Source organism: Trachymyrmex cornetzi, unplaced genomic scaffold, assembly GCF_001594075.2.
Source record: "Trachymyrmex cornetzi isolate Tcor2-1 unplaced genomic scaffold, Tcor1.1 scaffold61, whole genome shotgun sequence".
Taxonomy (NCBI): domain Eukaryota; kingdom Metazoa; phylum Arthropoda; class Insecta; order Hymenoptera; family Formicidae; genus Trachymyrmex; species Trachymyrmex cornetzi.
In genome coordinates this window covers 389,061-407,474 of record NW_017299926.1, presented here as the reverse complement: position 1 = coordinate 407,474, position 18,414 = coordinate 389,061, and the positions used below count along the sequence as shown (strand labels likewise).

Sequence of the window (18,414 nt, the reverse complement as noted above, 5' to 3'; positions counted from 1 at the left end):
CCCGACACGTCTTGGGAATTATGTAACTATTGTTGCACGGCATGTAAATAAAGGCTACTTACCGCTGATCGAGGCGAAAAACGTCAGGATCGCGCGCGCACACACACACGTTACACGTTCCGCGGAGACCGCTCGCGGTGCACTGCCGCGCGATGGCGCCCGCGCGCCGCCGCCATCTTGGATCGATCGTCGCCGACGGCGGGTGGGACACGCGAATTTCTACTTTTCGATCATAGTTGCGGTATGATTTTGTGAGAATTTTCTGTATTCCTGCAAATATTCCATAATCCGCTTTTTGACAAAATATAATATAATAAATTTGAAAATGTAAGTAATTGTAGGACCGATTAATTCGACTGACGGAAATTACTTTTATAATGAAATTTTTTACCACATAGCATAATATATTCGTCTTCCTAATCTCTAATCTTTAATCTCTTTTTCCACAAGTTAAAAAAATAATAAAAGATTAATATTTCTATCCAAACGAATATGACAATACAGTAATTAATAATTTCGATTAATTCGGTTGTTTACAGCAAAATTTTTTAATGTAAAATTCGTCGTCTTTAATCTCTAATCTTTTCGCAAGTTGAATAACAAAACATTAATATTTTTATTCAAATGGACATGATAATATATAATGCAATAAATAATAACTTCAATTAATTCAGCTGACAAAAATTGCTTATAACAAAATCTTTGAAAATACAATTTGTTGTAAAATCTTTTAATCTTTAATTTCTCTTTCCACTGTCAAATGACAAAAGATTAATAGTTTCATTTATTAATAAAATAGTATTATTTATATATATTATAAGTTTATAATTGATTTAATTGATCAATGATTGAATTTATTGTAGAAATGCAATATAATAACAATGGTGCAATTGATTGTGCAAAACTGAAAATAGTGTGTTTAGGACATTTCAAGTTCAATCTTCTCGTCTCTACATTTTAATGTTCAGTGGTCTGTTAGTCTAACATTAATTGTAATTTTAATTACTGATAATGGAAGTCTCGTGATGCAAAATAACACGACTCGTTTGATTCTTTGCCATTTAATGTTTTCTTACACATTTAGAACATAAATAACAACAACTGATGCGCATAACTGTATCACGTCGGCCCGTTTGAGGTGAAACATAAAACAGCGAGGTTTTCAAGTTCTGTACGGTAATAAATAAATAGTGTAAATCTCGGAACGTATCAGCACAATGACACTCTCGCAATTGTCATTTAATTCTTATAAACTTAGGAACGTAAATAGTAACAAACGGCGCGCGCACGCAACATTCATATACACGATCATGCAACACGTGCAGTCATTTACGGAAATAATGTACCTGATACAAGTTCTGAGCGTCGAATGAGTAATAGGAATATAATATTATAAGTGCGTGTACATTCACGCGACTGATGAAAAAGTATAAAAACAAATGAAAAATCTAAATGCGAAATACAACTTCCAAAGTGACTCATTAACTATTGAGATGTATTCAGACATAAAGAGTTTAATCTATATATAATTATTTATATATTGTTATTATCAGGGAATTTATTTTTTAAAAATAATAAGTTACAGTTACTCGTTACCGAGTAGAAAAAGTAACAAGTTATCGTTACTAGTTACCGATTTTGAAAAGTAACTCGTTATAGTTACCGTTACTTGAAAAAATAACTTTTTGATACTTTTTCGTTACTTTTTTCAAATCGACGACCACAAAACACAATGGACGAGTAGCTAGGGGCTTTCTAGTCTCAAGCGCTACGAATGGCTTGTGTCCAATCAAAGTGTGTGTCCAATCGTGTGCAAACTGTAAAATTCGTTATCGCGCGTTACAAAAAAATTTAACTACATTATCGTTACAGTTATTAAAAAAAGTAACGCAGTTATCAGTAAAGTTACCAAAAAAGTAACTTGTAACTGTAACTTTGTTACACAAGTAACGAGTTACTTTCATTCCCTGGTATTATATATATATATATATATGTATATATATAATTATATATAATTATATAACGTACAACCTGATTTTTATCTATCTTTGTCACCCGCTTCTATTATTTAAATGATATTTAGAGTAATGATTCTTAATTATACATTTCCTTTACATACAATAACTCTCATTTGAGTATTATCAGTACTAAATACTTTCTTATAAATAGTACAGAGAATTATATTATTTTACGAATTAAAAGAGATAATTGTATATATTATAATTGGATATCTTCTGTTACATCGTGCAACGACGTCAAATTCGCTTCTTGATTTGCATGTGAAAGTTTGATACACAAGCTTATGCGCTCATGTGTCTACCGTCAATAGCTAATTACTAAATTTAGCGATAGAAACGGCTTATTCATTACTTAACACAGATATACCCTCTTGCATCGCAAACTTATCATTGCGCATTAAATGATGTATCTCATTCTCATATCCTACTCTAATCTGCATCAATTCCATATTTCATAAAAATCACAAAACAGCACTGGAAGCTTAGAATGTGTGCGCGTTACGGCAAATTCCGCAACCTAGAGCAAATTCTTCTCCTGTCGATGGATGCTTTACATGCAATGGACATTCATCTCCTTCCAGTTGCTTAGCCTTAGGACCTTCGATGAAAAAAACAATATTATGGGTTATTCCTTGAAAAATAATTATCATTATGAAAATCGGAAAAATATTTTATGTACCAGCAGGACACATAGGCAGCTCACTCTTCGGGATAGTAGTAACACGTTGGAAATCATCGTGGCAAGGCTTGCAGAAGTGTGTTGTTCCGAAGCAGAAGAATACCGCCACCGAACAGCAATATCGGCATTTATACTCAAGGAAGTCTGCCCCGTGCTTCGGGCACATTTGTGCCCTTGCTACATCACTACAACCGCCACATACTAATTCAGCAGGGTCGAACGATTCCCCGCCTAACTGCGCGTCGCAACGTGCCTCACCACCATAATAAGCCTTCTGGCATTTGTAACACACATAATACGCGTATCGTTCCATTGCGTAAGCGGCGGGATCTTGATAACGACCGCCTGGTGCAAAAGTTCCTTCGGCTCTGCGAAAAAATAAAATAATTTCAATATATTTATATATAATGGAGATTTTGTATCATTGATGAAATTGAGAAGATATTACTTGTGTAAGCCTTCGTATTCCAAGCGCATTAGCGCCTTCCTTCGTACGTCTTCGTATAGCTCTTTGACACTTGCCAATTGCTCAGACAACGTCGGATGATCCATCGGTATTTTACAGATCGGACACAAAGAGAAACCGAACGTAATTCGTGGTCCCACCCAACGCTTCATCAGGACATGTCGACAACAATGTAGATGGAACACATGACCGCACTGCAACTGAATCGCTGGTGCGCAAGACAGGGCCTCGGTGAAGCAAATCATGCACATGTCATCAGCATCCTGTTTCAAATCCGTTCCCGATAAGCAACGATGAAGGCAGGGCAAGCAAGTTCTTTCATTTCTAACACCCCCACAAATGTGGCCGCAAGAATGAACCATGTTACACGCATTTTTAGCGTGTTCTTGGCAATCATGATCGGCGCAAATATTGCCTATTGCTAGCAAACCTGTATTTCCCGTAGTACCGCAAAATCTACAAATACCAGTAGTGGCGCCAACCGGTTTTCTCGGCGCGCCGTCACGAAATTCTACCAATGCCTTCAGTGTTCTACTGTCTGCCAAAGCCAAAATCCAGAATAGCTTCGTTCTGCCACAACCTTCATGAAGATCTACTCGTATCGCTTCTTCCTCTTCCTTACATACTTGTCTGAGATGCGTTCTCGTTTTTCTATGAAGATGTAAAATTCTATCGCATTCCGCGCATAAATTACCACAAACATTACATTGAATAATAGCCGTAGTTTCGTCGTCATCATGATTACTACACGTTGGCTATAAAAAAAAGCAAAGTTAGTTATTTTTATTATACATAATAATTCGAAGATACAATGATAATTTTACCCTTGGTGGCAATTGCTGCCCTTCAGAACCGCTCCACTGACCAGACGATAGTCTTTCTACATGTTCCGAATTCAAAACGCACAAAGAAGCCAGTGCTAACCATAGCGTTGGAGATCGAAGGCATTCTGTAGAATCGCGGCTTTTCTCGTCCAGTCTAGTTAAGTTTAGGATATTTTCTGCTATAGCTGCTTTCGTTACAGATGCCCATTCCTCAGATAATTTACCCTAATAGTAAAAAACACATTAGTTTAAGTATTACAAAACGAACTAATCATAATACTCACCGATGCCATATCCTTCAAAAGTTGAATTATTACTTCTGCCAGCTTACGCGTCATGCAACCCCTTAACCACCATCTCGTTCCAACGTAACTTTTCGGATGGATGCTAGTGGCTAATGAAATTGTTTGAAGCGCTTTGCCATTGTTTTCTTTTCCTTTCACTTTGACTTGCACGGTCAACGCTTTTGCAAGACAGCTTAAAAATACATCGAGAATTCCGGTGGAATGTTCATTAAAATCTAAAGCATGAGTAAAGCCGCTATTCGCAGCGGATACGATACTGAAATCAGTAGGCGGTAGTCGTTCGACGTTTATAACGTTCGCTAGTGTTTCGGGTTTAATTTCAGGCAGTATCCGTCGTAGGAGAGATGTTACCTAAAAATATAAAACAATATTATGTTGAAAATTGTTTCAAATTTCACATTTAATTTTGCAAAGCTAATACAACATACTTGACGTTGCACTCTTGCCGATCCAGTATGCAATAAGCTCAATAGATCTTTTAATAATCCAGTTTGATGCGATAAATAATATTGTCCTACAGAACTACCACTTAGAGCAAGAACCATAGAAAGCATCTCGAAGCAATAAGTATCGGCCGCCTTTGGAAGATCACTATTGTCGCTCAATACGCTATTAGCAGGTGTCGGCGAACATAAAAGTGTCTCCCATTCTTCTCTCAAGCGTATAGTCTCCTTTCTAATCGCTTGCACGATATGAGTGCATACTTGTTTTTGTAAGTGCGTTAAATTGCTTCTGCTGAACAATATGCCAACCATATGCTCTCGGAGATCGTTACTGTCCTCTAAATCCTCATTAGCACCTTCCGTCGGTTCCATCTGTTGTTGCTTTTCTCCTTGTATAAGTTTCCCAAATACCTGTGATACACAACATGGCATTGCAGAAAACATTACAATAAAAAATAAATTGCAAAAAATGATGCGTACTCACCTGAGATGTGATTAGTCGAAACACCTTCAAAGTTTCAGCTTCGCAATTTCTTTGTTGAATAGTCTGTGCGCTTAGCTGTTTTCCTATTTTCAGAGATCCTCCTTCGACCTCGCCCAGCAATCTGATTTGACGAACTCGCAAAGAATTATCTGGACCCTTTAGTTCCATACCCACAACTATATGGCGTTGATCTGTGAAAAAATGCATTATATAAACAAATTATATTATTATATGCAGAGGAACAGAGTCAACACTTCTTAAACTAAAATACATTTTTTTTAATGCCTTTAATATTCAATCTAATATACTAATAATTATAAGTGTTATAATTATATTACCAGTGATTGGGCAATTAATCCAGCCAGCTGATCTACTTTCGATCTCTACATATCTTAGTTTTATCATCTCATCGGCGTTGATACCAGATAAGAAAGTCACACTTGATACTTTGTGCTTATAAATAAATTTCAGATTAGACAAATATTGTTAAATAAAGTAATCCAGTTTTATGAAAAGAACTTACTGTTAAATCGCGGCAATTATCTATGTGTACATATAACATTCTAGGTAAGGAATGAGCGCCACAGAGGATTGTAATCACTTTAGTTTTATTACGATCTTCGTCTCCAGATTCCCAAAATGTTTCTGTGGAATTGTCCGTTAGACTACCAATCATGGCTTGTCTACTAGAGGCTTTGATCTCAACGTTGGATGTTAAATCTTTCAAAGCTTCCACCCAACTATTCATCTGTTGTGAAACTGTTGATTGGTGACTCTCATGCATACTCATCGTTACATCTTCTTCTTCCTCGGATCGGGACAAAATTTTACTGATGTTACTAAATACGTGACTTCTATGTAGAAACATATGATCTGCTGGCGTAAATCGAATACCCCAGCAACGAATCGCAGCTTGTTGCAACGGAGATCCTGTAAATCAATGTTATTATAATACATTTATTAAATATCTTTTAATTTGTTGATAACGACTTACCAAGTGGTGGTAATAGCATTAAATCCGCAATTGTTTGCAGCAAAGTATGAAACACCGTAGGTAATGGATTGACGCATTCTCCGGCTATTACTAAATCACTTAAAGGGTGCTCGCTGACACCAATCATATCCTACAAATTAATCACAATATTAAATAACACATTCGTCTACAAATATTAACAAGTAAATTCTTATTAAAAATACTTACGTGATCTTCCTTCTTTTCCGTTCTGTTGTCATCATCGTTCGCATCCATACTATCAGAAGCAACAACTGGTGTAAGAGACGAAACAAACCACCAAAGTAAGTCGTGCAAACAAATTGGTTGCGTTACGCTTCTCAAAAGCCAATTTAACGCCTGCATCGCGTAAACTCGACAAGCGGCACGGCGCAACGCTTGCTTCATCGCAAGTTGCAGATGTTGCAGGTTGTGTTGTTGAAGAACGAACAACATCACAGGTCTCATGAGAATTTCTATTCGATCATTACTCGCTATTTCGGTTTGACTAGTGGATACTATAGCAGACTGATCCATTGATGGCACTAATTTCTGCAGTGCAGCGGATGGATAACATAGAAGTGAAGAACCCGCTTCTGAAAAACAACAAGACATATTGTACTAATATTTACTAAGAAAAATGTATTTCTCCATCTAACGTATTTGTAATTATCGTGTAAAATAAAATCGTACCATTATTCATTTCGCTACTGCTGTTATTTCGTTTTCTCATCATAACAACTCTACCATCATTACTGTTTCTAGCCCAAGGTGCACCGGTAGACATAGATACGGATCTATGAAAGGTACTACGATTTTTACCACTTTCATTATCACTATCACTCGTTGGATATTCTGATAATGGCTGCAAGTAAGATAACGATAATAAAAGTAATGTTGATTGTTAAAAATAGCAAAAAAGAAAAATATTTCCTTACCCTGCCGTTTGTATTGTTGAATGCACTGTTTCCCTCATAATTATTTTGTTGTCCATTTTCACGTCTCAGAGTTTCTTCGTAATACCTTTCATCATGACTCTGCGAATGATGAACACCTAAGGCTTGCAAACATTGGAATGGTCCAGTAGGAGGAAATGGTCCAGTGGCCTCAGGAGGGCTATAATTTTCAGCTACGGACGATAAAGTCTGCGATGGTCGTCTTTGCTGTTTAGGGATATTAAAGCCAGAAGCACTAGCTAAATCCAGCAAAAACATTGCGTTGCTCTTCATAATTACATGAGTTTCGTTTCCGCCAGGACTGTTAATCGGAGACAGAACTTTGCTCGTGCCATTTTTTCTTTTGGAAATTCCGCTTACGAATTTCTTCGCGAATTTATTCTTTCTGGCCTTTAGATACTTATCTCTACATGTATCGCAGATTAAGTACCACGAGCTACCACCGATCCCACCATCACCGCAATTGCCTGCCCACCCTACGCAATAGTTTCCGCCGCTGTTGTATCCTTTTCCGCCCGCGTGCCAGCCGCAGCCTGGATGCATCATTTTCATATGATAAGTGACTGGATGTGGAAACATCAAGCCACAAAGTTCACAGATAGTCTCCCGTTCAATTCCAGCTAAAACCTCAGATGCATTCGCTCTGCCAATGGGTTTCCATTCTTTCTTCTTCCGGCTGCCTTTCTTCTCACGTTCTTTCGTTTTGTCCTCTCTAGGACGTTTCTCCGGTATTGGTCGTTTCACTAGTTTCATCGTTTGTATCTGCGATATGGGACTAGGCAAAATCGATTGTTGTTCGATGGCTTGCAGACAATTGGTACTAAGTTCTTCCCATAGAAAAACTAAGCTCTTTAACGCTGGTGGTAATACCGCGACCGTATGAAACTCAGGCAGAGAACTAAGTTTGCCCGCACTCGCCTGAATTTCTTCCTTGATCGTGTTCTCCTGCTTTTTCCTACTCCTATTGGCATTAGCGTTCGCGGCTGATCGCGTGAGAGTCTCCAACGTGCTGGGCTGAATGTGCAAATAATTACCGGCATTTGTCACCTCGACGGAGTGTCTTTGACGTGCTTTTTGCTCCTGTTGTTGCTTATCGCTGGATTGCACAACAGTTTGTCTAGTTACCACCAGCGCACCCTGTTTCGGTAAACTTGGGTGGAACTTGAGAAAACTCGCGCAAGCCATGGCGTCATGTACAATTCCTTCATGCCACAAGAACGCGGCGAAAACAGCTCTCAGACATTCTGCTACGGAAGGACTGATTGCTTCTTTCACCTTGTCTTTACATAAATTTAGAGCACGATTAGGACTGGGACTCTGCTGTGCGTTGGCGGGTGACATAGCACGCTTTGCTCTCGTTTTCACGGCTTTCATGTGATCTTTCCTGTTCATTTTCGGCGAATGTCGCTCGTCCTTTACTCCAGATGAACCGATGTTGAAATGACCCTTCATAGCTGTGGTAGCGCTTTCGGGACTTGTTTGCGTTTGCGCTTGAGACACTTTGCGCGGACTTTCTTGCGTATCCTTCAAAAAATAATATACTTCTTTATTCTTTGAATAATTCTATAGACGTTAATATATATGAAAATCTCTTTTCGTGTGTGTTTGCCATTGAAGAAAATAAGGAAAGAAGACTTTTACACAACATTACTTACAGCACATTCCTTCTTGGGAGTGTCGGGTGGACTAGCTATGCTACCTTCAGATCTCATGTGTAAAGAACTGCAACTTGGACTCGGTGATAGATCACGCGTATTGGCAGTAGTGCTAATACCGCTCGGTGACTGTGATGGATCTCTCGTCAAGCTGCTAACCAAGGCACTTGTATCGCTCTGCGTTGAGCCACGACGTTGCGACGTTATACTGTCAACCATCCCTCCTGACACTTCAAAAAAAGAATGATAATGTATCAACGATTAAGTTGCATGGGAAGGATATATTCCGAAAATACATTCGGATATTCAATTCAGATGACAAGGATATCGATTTCTCACCTTACTGGATAGTGACAGAGCAAGGCGGTTACAACATTTAGAAAATTCATTCAGAGAGAGTTCAAATCGTGCAGATTACTTCGTGCGAGCGTGTGTAAATTAAAAGTTTTTGGATAAAAGTTTCAAAGGATATGTGTCTCTTGATATTAAAGTGTAGAAATAGCAATACGAAATCTTACAACTGATACTGTTTGCGGTATAAATCTCAATGTAATGTAAACTAGGATAGGGTGAATTAGCGTGTATATTAGTGACCTTACCTAACGGGGAGAGGCCGACACTTCGGGGGGAGCCGCAGAGTACAGGGCTGCTACTCATACTCTCTCCCCCTCCTATCGCACTTCTCCCACCTAATAATTTCGATTAATTGTATTTTTGTTGTGTCGAGTTGTCTTAATCGCGAAGCCTTACTACATTTTTGAACTGCGTAGTAAAAAGTTTACTTTGTGCGTATATATAATGTAATATGTAATTAATCATGCGTATGTAAAAAACGAAATAATATGTCGCGTGCCATTCCGATTGCAATTATGTTATCGCACATGCATAATACGATGTCATAATATTTACTGATCAATACGAAGTGAATTTTATCGTGCCATCAATCCTATATGTAAAGTAAATAGTGATAATGTTAAAATAGATTTTCGAAGATACAGAATTTGTGCACTATTTGATATCTTTACAACTCCAAATAGGATAGGAGAACGAGTACCTGGTGCGTTAGCAGCAGGAGGGAAGAGACAATTGCCAGAAACGGCTGGCTGTCGACTGGACCCAGCTAAGATCAACATTACTAATTTATTATAACTAATCCAAATAGAGTATTTAATAGTTAATATAATTGTCTAAATTTTTTCTATTATCTATCATATTTCGTTATAAAATTACTATGTCAAATATTATTTCTTTTATTCTAGTACACAATAGAGAAAAATGGAACATAAATACATAAAATATTGCCTTACAAGTATCAGCGTCCGTTCTCACAGCTTCTGAAATAATTTCATTTTCAAAGCAACTGTGCCAAATTATACAAAAGTACACACACGGATGTATAATGTTAGAAATAAATTATGAAATAACGTTTGATAGAGTCAGTCCGATAGAGAAATGATGATCACACAGTATTCAATAGATTAACAAATAACTCATACGTACCGGGTATTGGGACTGGACTAGAAGAAGGGCTGTGAAATCTTGGTGACCCACCTTGGGGATTCTTTGGCGAAGAACTTCTTGACGTTCGCCGCGGAGTTTCCGGCGGTGTCGCTCCGTTGCCATTTGCGCGGCTTTCTCCCATCGCTTTTACCAACTCCTTCACAGATACGCCCACAAATTCAGAGAAATCTCTGAAAATCATTAATAATACGGACTGAGATGGATATATTTGTATATTAACTTTAATTTTAAATTAAGGAAGTTTAAGAATTTGCAATTTTTATGAAAAAAGAAGCAATCATGCATTATGACTTAACTTTTATCGAAAAAATTGATAATCTCAAAGTTCATGCGCGAAATATTAAAAGGAATATTTTAAAATTGTATGAATGAATTCTTTAAGTTGAAAAAGTTGTATTTTATTGAAACATTAAAGATTTATCAAAAGATTACTATGTATGCGTATAAATACCTGCCCGGTGAACTTCTTTTCTCTCCGTGGCATTTATCATCTCCTCTTAGCCACTTTTGAAGAACGCTAAATTTTCCTCCGCTACCTTCTCTTTCTCGCTCCTTAGCTACTCTTTCCTTGGAATGAGGTTTTGAGAACTTTGGAGTACCATCAACTTTTTCTGGTGTGAAGCGTTCACTCCCTAGAAGATATACATACATATTTAGTAAATATTTGGATGCAACAAGTTATCTGGATTTATTTTTACGATCATATACCTGGCGAGTCATGTTGATTGTATGAGCCGAAAACAAATGGGTTTGTATTGCAACTGTCAATGGATTCCGCTGTATCCGGTGTATAGTTTTGTGTAGTAAAGTTGAAGCCTTCATGACTAACAGAAGGCACGGAAAAATCGAAACCTTTATTGCTCGGTGAAACAGCTGGGTCCGGTATCATCGGCTTTTTCTCGATCGGATCGTTCTCTAAATCCTGCTCAAGTTTCATATAAATTACGTTGGTTTGTTTGTTAATCGCGAGCGACCATGCCTCTACACCTCGATTCTTATCGAAGCAATATTTCGCCACTGAATCATCATCAATGCGTACCCAAGTTCCTTCATGATTTATGCACTGTAAGAGATGAATCATGAGGTGCCGTATAAAAGGAAAGATGCGGGTATTTAATAGTAATAGATCAACTTACATATTCTTGCACGGTCACTGTATTTCCAAGTGCTAACATTCCAACAGGCGCGCTTTTCAGGTTCGGTTTGCTTCTAATATTATGACCGGAAGCTCCGCATTTCACGACTATCATACTTCTACCGGCGTCAAAGGTCACCGTCTTTCTCTTGCTGCAAGAATTAAATTAGGAAATAGTCGAAAATGGATGACATAAGAGACATTTCTTACGTACTCATCGCTAGCATCAGGACGTTTCCGCAGAATAGTCTCCTTGATAACTTGATCTAAAATGGATTTTGGTTCTTCTACAGGAAGAAGCAGAGTCTTTCCTAAATGTTGATTATATTGCAAACACCAAGCCTCAAGATGACTACTATTACAGTATTCCTTGATTGTCTCTGCGTTTAACCGTAACCAAACGCCATCATCATTATGAATCTGAGTCAGACAAAGGAAAGAAAATTTACTATCATTTAAATATTATATTCGTCTTAGAAACGTGTAGAAAATTAATTTAAATTAAAACTTATGTGAGATAAGAATACAAGAAATATTTTTCCCAATTTCGTTTTCTCAATATTTTCGATTTGATGGAAGAAAATGTGTATTATTTTTATTTGCTCCTCTTTACAGCAAGTTTTATCAAATAAATTTAATATCAAAGCACCAATAATTAAAGCTTGTTAATTACCTCATCAATAAAAGCTATAGTGCCGTTAACGGAGACGAATCCGATCTGTTCGCTTTGCAACGACGGATGGGCCCGTATCCTTAAGCCGGCACTATTCTTCGCCACGAATTTTCTGAGTCTACTTGGTTGAAGCTGAGGCTTTTTAACAGTGTTCTGAGTGGGTGGTTGCATGCCTTGCGGAGGTTCCTTCACCTCGACTTTGTAATTCTAAATAAAGTGGAATTAAATTAGCTTATTTAAAGTCTATTTAAATTTAAGATTAATTTTACTACAAAAGCAGAAATTAGAGTTGAATTCAGCTTAGCTCTGAATATCGCGAGTATCTTCGGAAGAAATATTTACGTACATCCTCCATGTTGTAACCATCAACCGTAATCATCAGTGAGTACCAGCCGATGGAGGATGGTGTCCACGTAGCGCTGTAGCTTCCGTCACCGTTAGGCCTAACCAGCATACTTTCGCTCGCTCTCTTCACAGCGGGTGACATGAATCTCAATTCCTCGAACGAGTAATTCTGATAGGCTTTCATGATGGTGATGGCGTAGAAGCACATTTTGTTGCTGATGGTCACCTCGTACGGAACGTCTAAGGATGGTTGCGGTTGACCACCAAATGTCATGAGGTCTGCTTGAGAGACGCGACGGATCTTTCTGCTCTGATCGGAATCCATGATATCCGTTTTATCGGTCGGCACCGCTTTGACTTCAATCTGCAAAATGATTTGCGTCTCGACATATCGTAACTCACCGACGCCGTGCTTCGCATCGCGATAGAAGAAGAAATACCTTCAATCCGGGCACGTGCACCACTTCGCCGTATTGATCTCTCGTGAGCACGGTGACGATGGCCGGCCATCCGCATCTCATTTCTTCTCGTGAATATAGCGCCTCGCATTGAGAGGGATCCACAAAGCTGTCTGGTTGCAACCATCGTGCGAGTCTGCCACCGCTGGTGCCAGCAGAACAGGAGACAAAATCGCGCAGGAATAGACGTTCGTTCGAATGACAACTGAAAATAGCATGTATGCGGGATTTAAGAAAAATTGGAAAGGCACGTCCTCTATGTATTGTGAGAATTTATTTGTTATATCGTTAAATCTATTTACGCGACCACGAGTGCATTTAAACTTTGATTGATTCTTTCTATTCGTATTGCAGTTCGGAATTTATTACATGTGCAGGAGAAGATTTATGAGCGTTGGACACGAAAACTCAATAAAAATCTGATAAAAATACAAAGTCTTTCATTCTGAACATAAGGTGTAAAATCGTATGTCTATTATTATCATATGAGGAGCAGATTTTCAAAATCCGTTTTGTCCAAAATTTATAATTTTCAGAAAACGAGAAAGAAAGAAACTACGCACACAAGAAAATTACGTTCTTTACAGAAAATAACAATATGCTATTCAGTAGGATAAAATATTAAACAAAATTGCTAAACAATTGCTAAAAATGTTAAAACAAATTTATTAAATAAATGCATTTTGTTTGTCTCTAGTTAAAAAACATAATGCACTTTGAAATGTCTATAATGGACAAAACGCGCATTTTGAAAGTCTCCTCAATATATTCTAATAGTTAAACAGTGTAATATAAAATTAACACACAAGAGTGGTGAATGAAGAACTTTCGCTGCAACATTTAGTCCTTCGTTAATCTTAGAGTGAAAAAAATGAGTCATTGTTGGGAGTCTCGTTGGGAATACAAAACCGTCGTATTGAGATATATCGGAGTATAAACGTCACGAAAGAATTTGCGAGGGCTCGTCTTTATTGCAAAATTTTCCGAGTCCATCATGAATGCAGAGGAGCGAGTACGGTTCGTTAAAACGAGTTTGAGAATCGCGATGCCCCTAATTGGCTGGTGCCTCGTATCGTGATCCCGTTCGGATGGATCGCAAAGTAGAGGATGATGCTCCTCCGCCAGCCAGACAATCGTCGCTTCCCCATCGTTCGGACTCGTCAAGCTCATCCCTAATAAGGTGCAATCACACCGCGGTTCTCCTCTCTACGGTCCCGTCAACGTGAATCGCGTTTTGCTACCTATCCACAGCAGAGTCAACTCCGCGTTTTTACCGTCGTGAGAACCGGTATTCTGAAAAATCATGCACGTGAGAAGTCTCGCGAGAGTTCGGTCACTACGGTATCTCCGCGTGAAAAATAAAGATCTAATTAACGCGATAAAAACCACATTTTCCGCGACGACTCTTTCACCGCTGATAAATTTACAATGCGTCAAACGCAATAAGCATGAACTTAATTAAACTCTAACATGACAAACACTTGTGTGTGTAACTTTATATCAGATCTTTTTTATAAAAAAAAAGATCTGAATATTCGACAAGTTATTATACGGTTATAGACGATTCCTGAAGTTAAAGAACTTTATGGAGTTTTTAAATTCAAACTATCGAAGTAAATAAAATATGTAATAGAGAAGAGTGAGATTCATGTTTATATTCCTCCTGTTTATATTCATGTTTATAGTCTTTCTTGAAGTATATTCGGGGTTGCAAAATTCTCTTATATAATTTCGTAACTTTTCCTTGATTTCCAGATAAAATTTCATGATTTTCCTCTTGATACTTTTAATAATATTTTGAAATTTTTTGTATTTTCATCTTGATTTAGAAATTCAAATATTTTGTTGAGAGTAATTTAACATAGCAATGTAAATTACTATTAATGTTGCTGACGCTGCTTGCATTTAATTGTTAAGTTGATAGTATTCCAAAACTGCTTTGTGGCATGAAATTTTTTTTTAAATCAAGAATTTTAATTTTTCAGAAAATTTTGTAAAATTTTCTGATTTTTTGCTTTTATTTTTCTGACATTTCCCTAATTTTCAGTTTTGTGGCAATTTTGATGTTGGAAATTATTTTATTTCACTTCAACTCATTTGTATAATCAATTTATCGTTCCAACGTATTCCATTCTCAAGGTTCCCTTAGGTCATAAGGCGCTAAACTGCGATAATATCTCGAGTCATGACAACGATACCTCGGAACTTCGTGGTTTGCGGTATCAAACCATGTAACGAATGTAATTTTCGCTCAGTCAGATATAAACGCTGCGGAAGCGGGGTGCATTCGCCATCGATCATAGTCACGAAAAAGATGAACGAGCGGCACGCCAAAGATAATAGACGCCAGAGGAGGACGAGCTGGCATAATACACGAGAGATCGCAGCCGAGACCGGGAGAATCGAGAGCGTGCGGCTTTAAAGATCGGTATCCACGTGACGTACAGCCAGTACGTGACCATTTCGGAAATGGGCACTTCGCGGACGACGCCGACGTCGCCGCTGCTGCCGCCGCCGTCGCGTTCTTCCCAGTTTGAGGGACGCGTTATGAATGAATGGACGACGTCGGACGTGTATACGGCAGAGAAAGTGCGCGGAGCCGAGGGAATTCGCGCAATTTCTCATGGGAAATTAAATGGTCGGGTTTCCGCTCATAAAGCGAAGAGCTACGAGATGGTAGTAGCGCGTTTTAGAGAAACGTTATCTACTGCCACATGAAGAGCGACGTGGTGCGACGAGAGCGATGGTCGGCTGTCCTCCAAACCAGGCTGTTTCCGTTTTTACGGTACCACACTCTCCCCACGTCGCGTATTTCCGGCACCGGCGACGATACGTCGTCGGAGACGATGGCTCGCGCTTGCTTTTTACTGCACGCGGTGTACCTTCTCTCGCTCTCTCTATAAGATACGAGTAATCGTAGAGATTATCCGCGCTTGTTGAATCACAGAAAAATCGCGAACCCCCACACAAAAATCCTTGCGGTATTCGTATCTCGCGGATAACTGTTCTCCCTCGATTTCACTTGCGGAACTTGTACGTAAGGATAAAGTTTCGATATTTTCAAGAAGCTTCACGAAAGTTCACGTATCAGATTCGAAAGTTCTCTTAGTAACTTCGAAATCCCTTAGACAGTAAGTTTGATAACATTCCTAAGGTAAAAATTCCATTTCTGTCTAATGCTATACAATGCATGCGTCATAGATACTGAAAGGATGTGTACATTAAAAGGAAATGGAAAATTTAATTTATTTGAACAAAATTGTTAAAAAGATAAACAATGATAACCTGCTCGTTATTGAAAAACAAAATCAATTATTGTATATTAAAATAAAAATCGGCCAAAGACGAGCGAATAAATTGAGATGTTTCACATACAATAGAATTTAATATTTAATATGCATTAAAATCAAGCGAAACTAGTTTCAACTTTACAAAAGTCTTCTTCAGTCGCAGAGATATTACAAAATCAATACATGTGTAATTGTCGATTAAAAAGTATATTACACACACATTATTTACATTCGGAATATGAAGTCAATATGTATTATAAAAATTTCTCGTAGTCATCTTGTTAAAATTGTTAAAAACAATTTTATTCAAATAAATTGAAACGAAAATTGAAAGAATAGTAACTGCCCTTAAAATTATTTAAAAGCCAAATGGAAAGATATGGGTGAAATATTTTTCGTAATTCTATTTTTGAAAATCAAAGTGTGACACTTATGACGAAGTAGGTTTACTTGTAAGCAGGGTTGATAAAAAACATGTTTTAAACGTGTTTTAAACAGTTTAAAACATGCTTAATTGATGTTTTTAATATGTTTTAAATATGTTTGTTTTATAGTACTGTTCAAAGCATATTTGAAGCATTAAAAACATATTCAAGAAGAAACATAATATGTTTTATTCTTAAAAAAAACATTAGTCTTTACCAACCCTGCTTGTAAGTAATGGTCACACAATTCTATGAAGATTGTCGAATACGCAGAATACGCAGAATGAGCAAAGCGATTTATCTATTTAAACGCGTTCGACTAAAATACAATACTTAAGTTCGAACATTCTTTATCGAAATGCATTTATAGGAAACTTTTTATTCAGAATTAAATTTCCAAATATAATTATTTCCTATAAAATTTCCTACAAAATCTCAAAGTCTAGCTGGAACATTCAGGCTTATTGTAAAAATGGACTTTGATACGTTTGTTTGAAATTTTTTGTTTGATTAGGCTTTAAAATGTTTATATTTGTCGAACTTTCTAGAAGGACTTATACTTATTTGTTTGATAGTTGATAATATATTTCTTCGTAATAACAGTTTAATGTGTTTATCATGAGATTGAGTCACGTAAAATTTGAAGATCGATTCTCGCAGTCTCGATCTTTGAAAAATTCGAAAAGAAAGAGGAAGACTGCATTCAGCAAAAAAAAAAGCAGCTTTGCAACTGTTGTAAAATTCTTGACTATGATTGGTTTATACATTCAGTGAGAAACTAAGGGCAAGACCTTAATCACATTAAAGAATGGCTGCGTTCAGCAGAGAAAACTAATCAGTTAGCGCTTAGAGATTCTTTAATATGATTGGTTTTTGCCTTTAGTTCTTTATAGGCTCTAAGTGTAGGAACCAATCATATTAAAGAATCACTAAGAACGCAGCCAATTTTACAACAGTTACAAAGCTGCTTTTTGTGCTGAACGCAGCCAATGATCGACTCGCTAACATTGTATTTCAAATAATTCAAACTCGCAAGAATATTTTTACTTACTCTTTAAAACTTTAAGAGTGAATTGTCATTCCGAAGAGTGAAATCGCACTCTTAAAGATTGAAAATTAAGCCACTTTTTTTCAAGACGGACTCAATTTTCACTCTTTAGAGTGAGATTCCACTCTAAAGAATTTAGAGAGCATTGTAATCCTTCTAAATAAATCAATTCAGCATAAATAAATCAAAGAAAAGAAACATTTCATCGCCTTTCTTTTAAATGTAACCTAAAAGTAATTATATTTTTTTCATCAATAAATATAGTTAATTTGAATTAATAATATTAATAAAAAAATTCTTAAATTATACTAAAACTCTTAACATTTTTAGCCTTAAATTTAATCTTTAGGTCTTTAAATAGCTAATATCTAAAAGATTTTGAATATAGTTTCAAATATGGAAAATAATAACAAACTTCAATAAATATTTGCAATAATCAGATTTAGATAGAATAATCATATTCAATCTATTATGAAAACGATGGAACTCCATTGGTCATGGTTACAAGCCCTGAGCATAGTTTACGCAATTAGCATCCGTGATAAACGTGGGTCATTGACGTAGCCCGAGGATCGGAAGTTGGTCAAGGTCGTCTTCGCAGGTGCGCTCGATGGTGTCGATGGTGTCGGTAAACGCGTCCGAAAATTGATGACCGTGCTCTCGTAAAATTCGATGTTGGCTTTTCCGGTGAACGTAAC

The 18,414-nt window shown here is 37.3% G+C and overlaps 2 protein-coding genes across 2 annotated transcripts in view; both read right to left on the bottom strand.

The window, feature by feature from the left end:
• Window positions 1–126, bottom strand: part of LOC108766709 (WD repeat-containing protein 47) — a 75,551-nt gene extending 75,425 nt beyond the window's left edge. The window contains exon 1 of the mRNA XM_018516172.1: window positions 63–126. The gene's annotated coding sequence lies outside the window, so the exon portion shown is untranslated. The remainder of the gene's footprint in view (window positions 1–62) is intronic.
• Window positions 127–2,020: 1,894 nt separating this feature from the next.
• The window catches only part of hiw (MYC binding protein highwire), a 201,710-nt gene continuing 185,316 nt past the window's right edge, over window positions 2,021–18,414 (bottom strand). The window contains exons 17-41 of the mRNA XM_018516113.1: window positions 12,936–13,158; window positions 12,497–12,859; window positions 12,151–12,357; window positions 11,692–11,897; window positions 11,479–11,629; window positions 11,051–11,405; window positions 10,794–10,974; window positions 10,322–10,512; window positions 10,129–10,155; window positions 9,876–9,941; window positions 9,421–9,510; window positions 8,822–9,051; window positions 7,149–8,690; window positions 6,904–7,075; window positions 6,421–6,806; window positions 6,214–6,343; window positions 5,743–6,149; window positions 5,558–5,672; window positions 5,220–5,410; window positions 4,721–5,146; window positions 4,272–4,643; window positions 3,988–4,212; window positions 3,146–3,918; window positions 2,698–3,065; window positions 2,021–2,616 (exon numbers count right to left, since the gene is read on the bottom strand). Of these exons, the coding sequence (XP_018371615.1) occupies window positions 2,501–2,616; window positions 2,698–3,065; window positions 3,146–3,918; window positions 3,988–4,212; window positions 4,272–4,643; window positions 4,721–5,146; window positions 5,220–5,410; window positions 5,558–5,672; window positions 5,743–6,149; window positions 6,214–6,343; window positions 6,421–6,806; window positions 6,904–7,075; window positions 7,149–8,690; window positions 8,822–9,051; window positions 9,421–9,510; window positions 9,876–9,941; window positions 10,129–10,155; window positions 10,322–10,512; window positions 10,794–10,974; window positions 11,051–11,405; window positions 11,479–11,629; window positions 11,692–11,897; window positions 12,151–12,357; window positions 12,497–12,859; window positions 12,936–13,158 (7,513 nt within the window). The 3' untranslated portion in view covers window positions 2,021–2,500. The remainder of the gene's footprint in view (window positions 2,617–2,697; window positions 3,066–3,145; window positions 3,919–3,987; window positions 4,213–4,271; window positions 4,644–4,720; window positions 5,147–5,219; window positions 5,411–5,557; window positions 5,673–5,742; window positions 6,150–6,213; window positions 6,344–6,420; window positions 6,807–6,903; window positions 7,076–7,148; window positions 8,691–8,821; window positions 9,052–9,420; window positions 9,511–9,875; window positions 9,942–10,128; window positions 10,156–10,321; window positions 10,513–10,793; window positions 10,975–11,050; window positions 11,406–11,478; window positions 11,630–11,691; window positions 11,898–12,150; window positions 12,358–12,496; window positions 12,860–12,935; window positions 13,159–18,414) is intronic.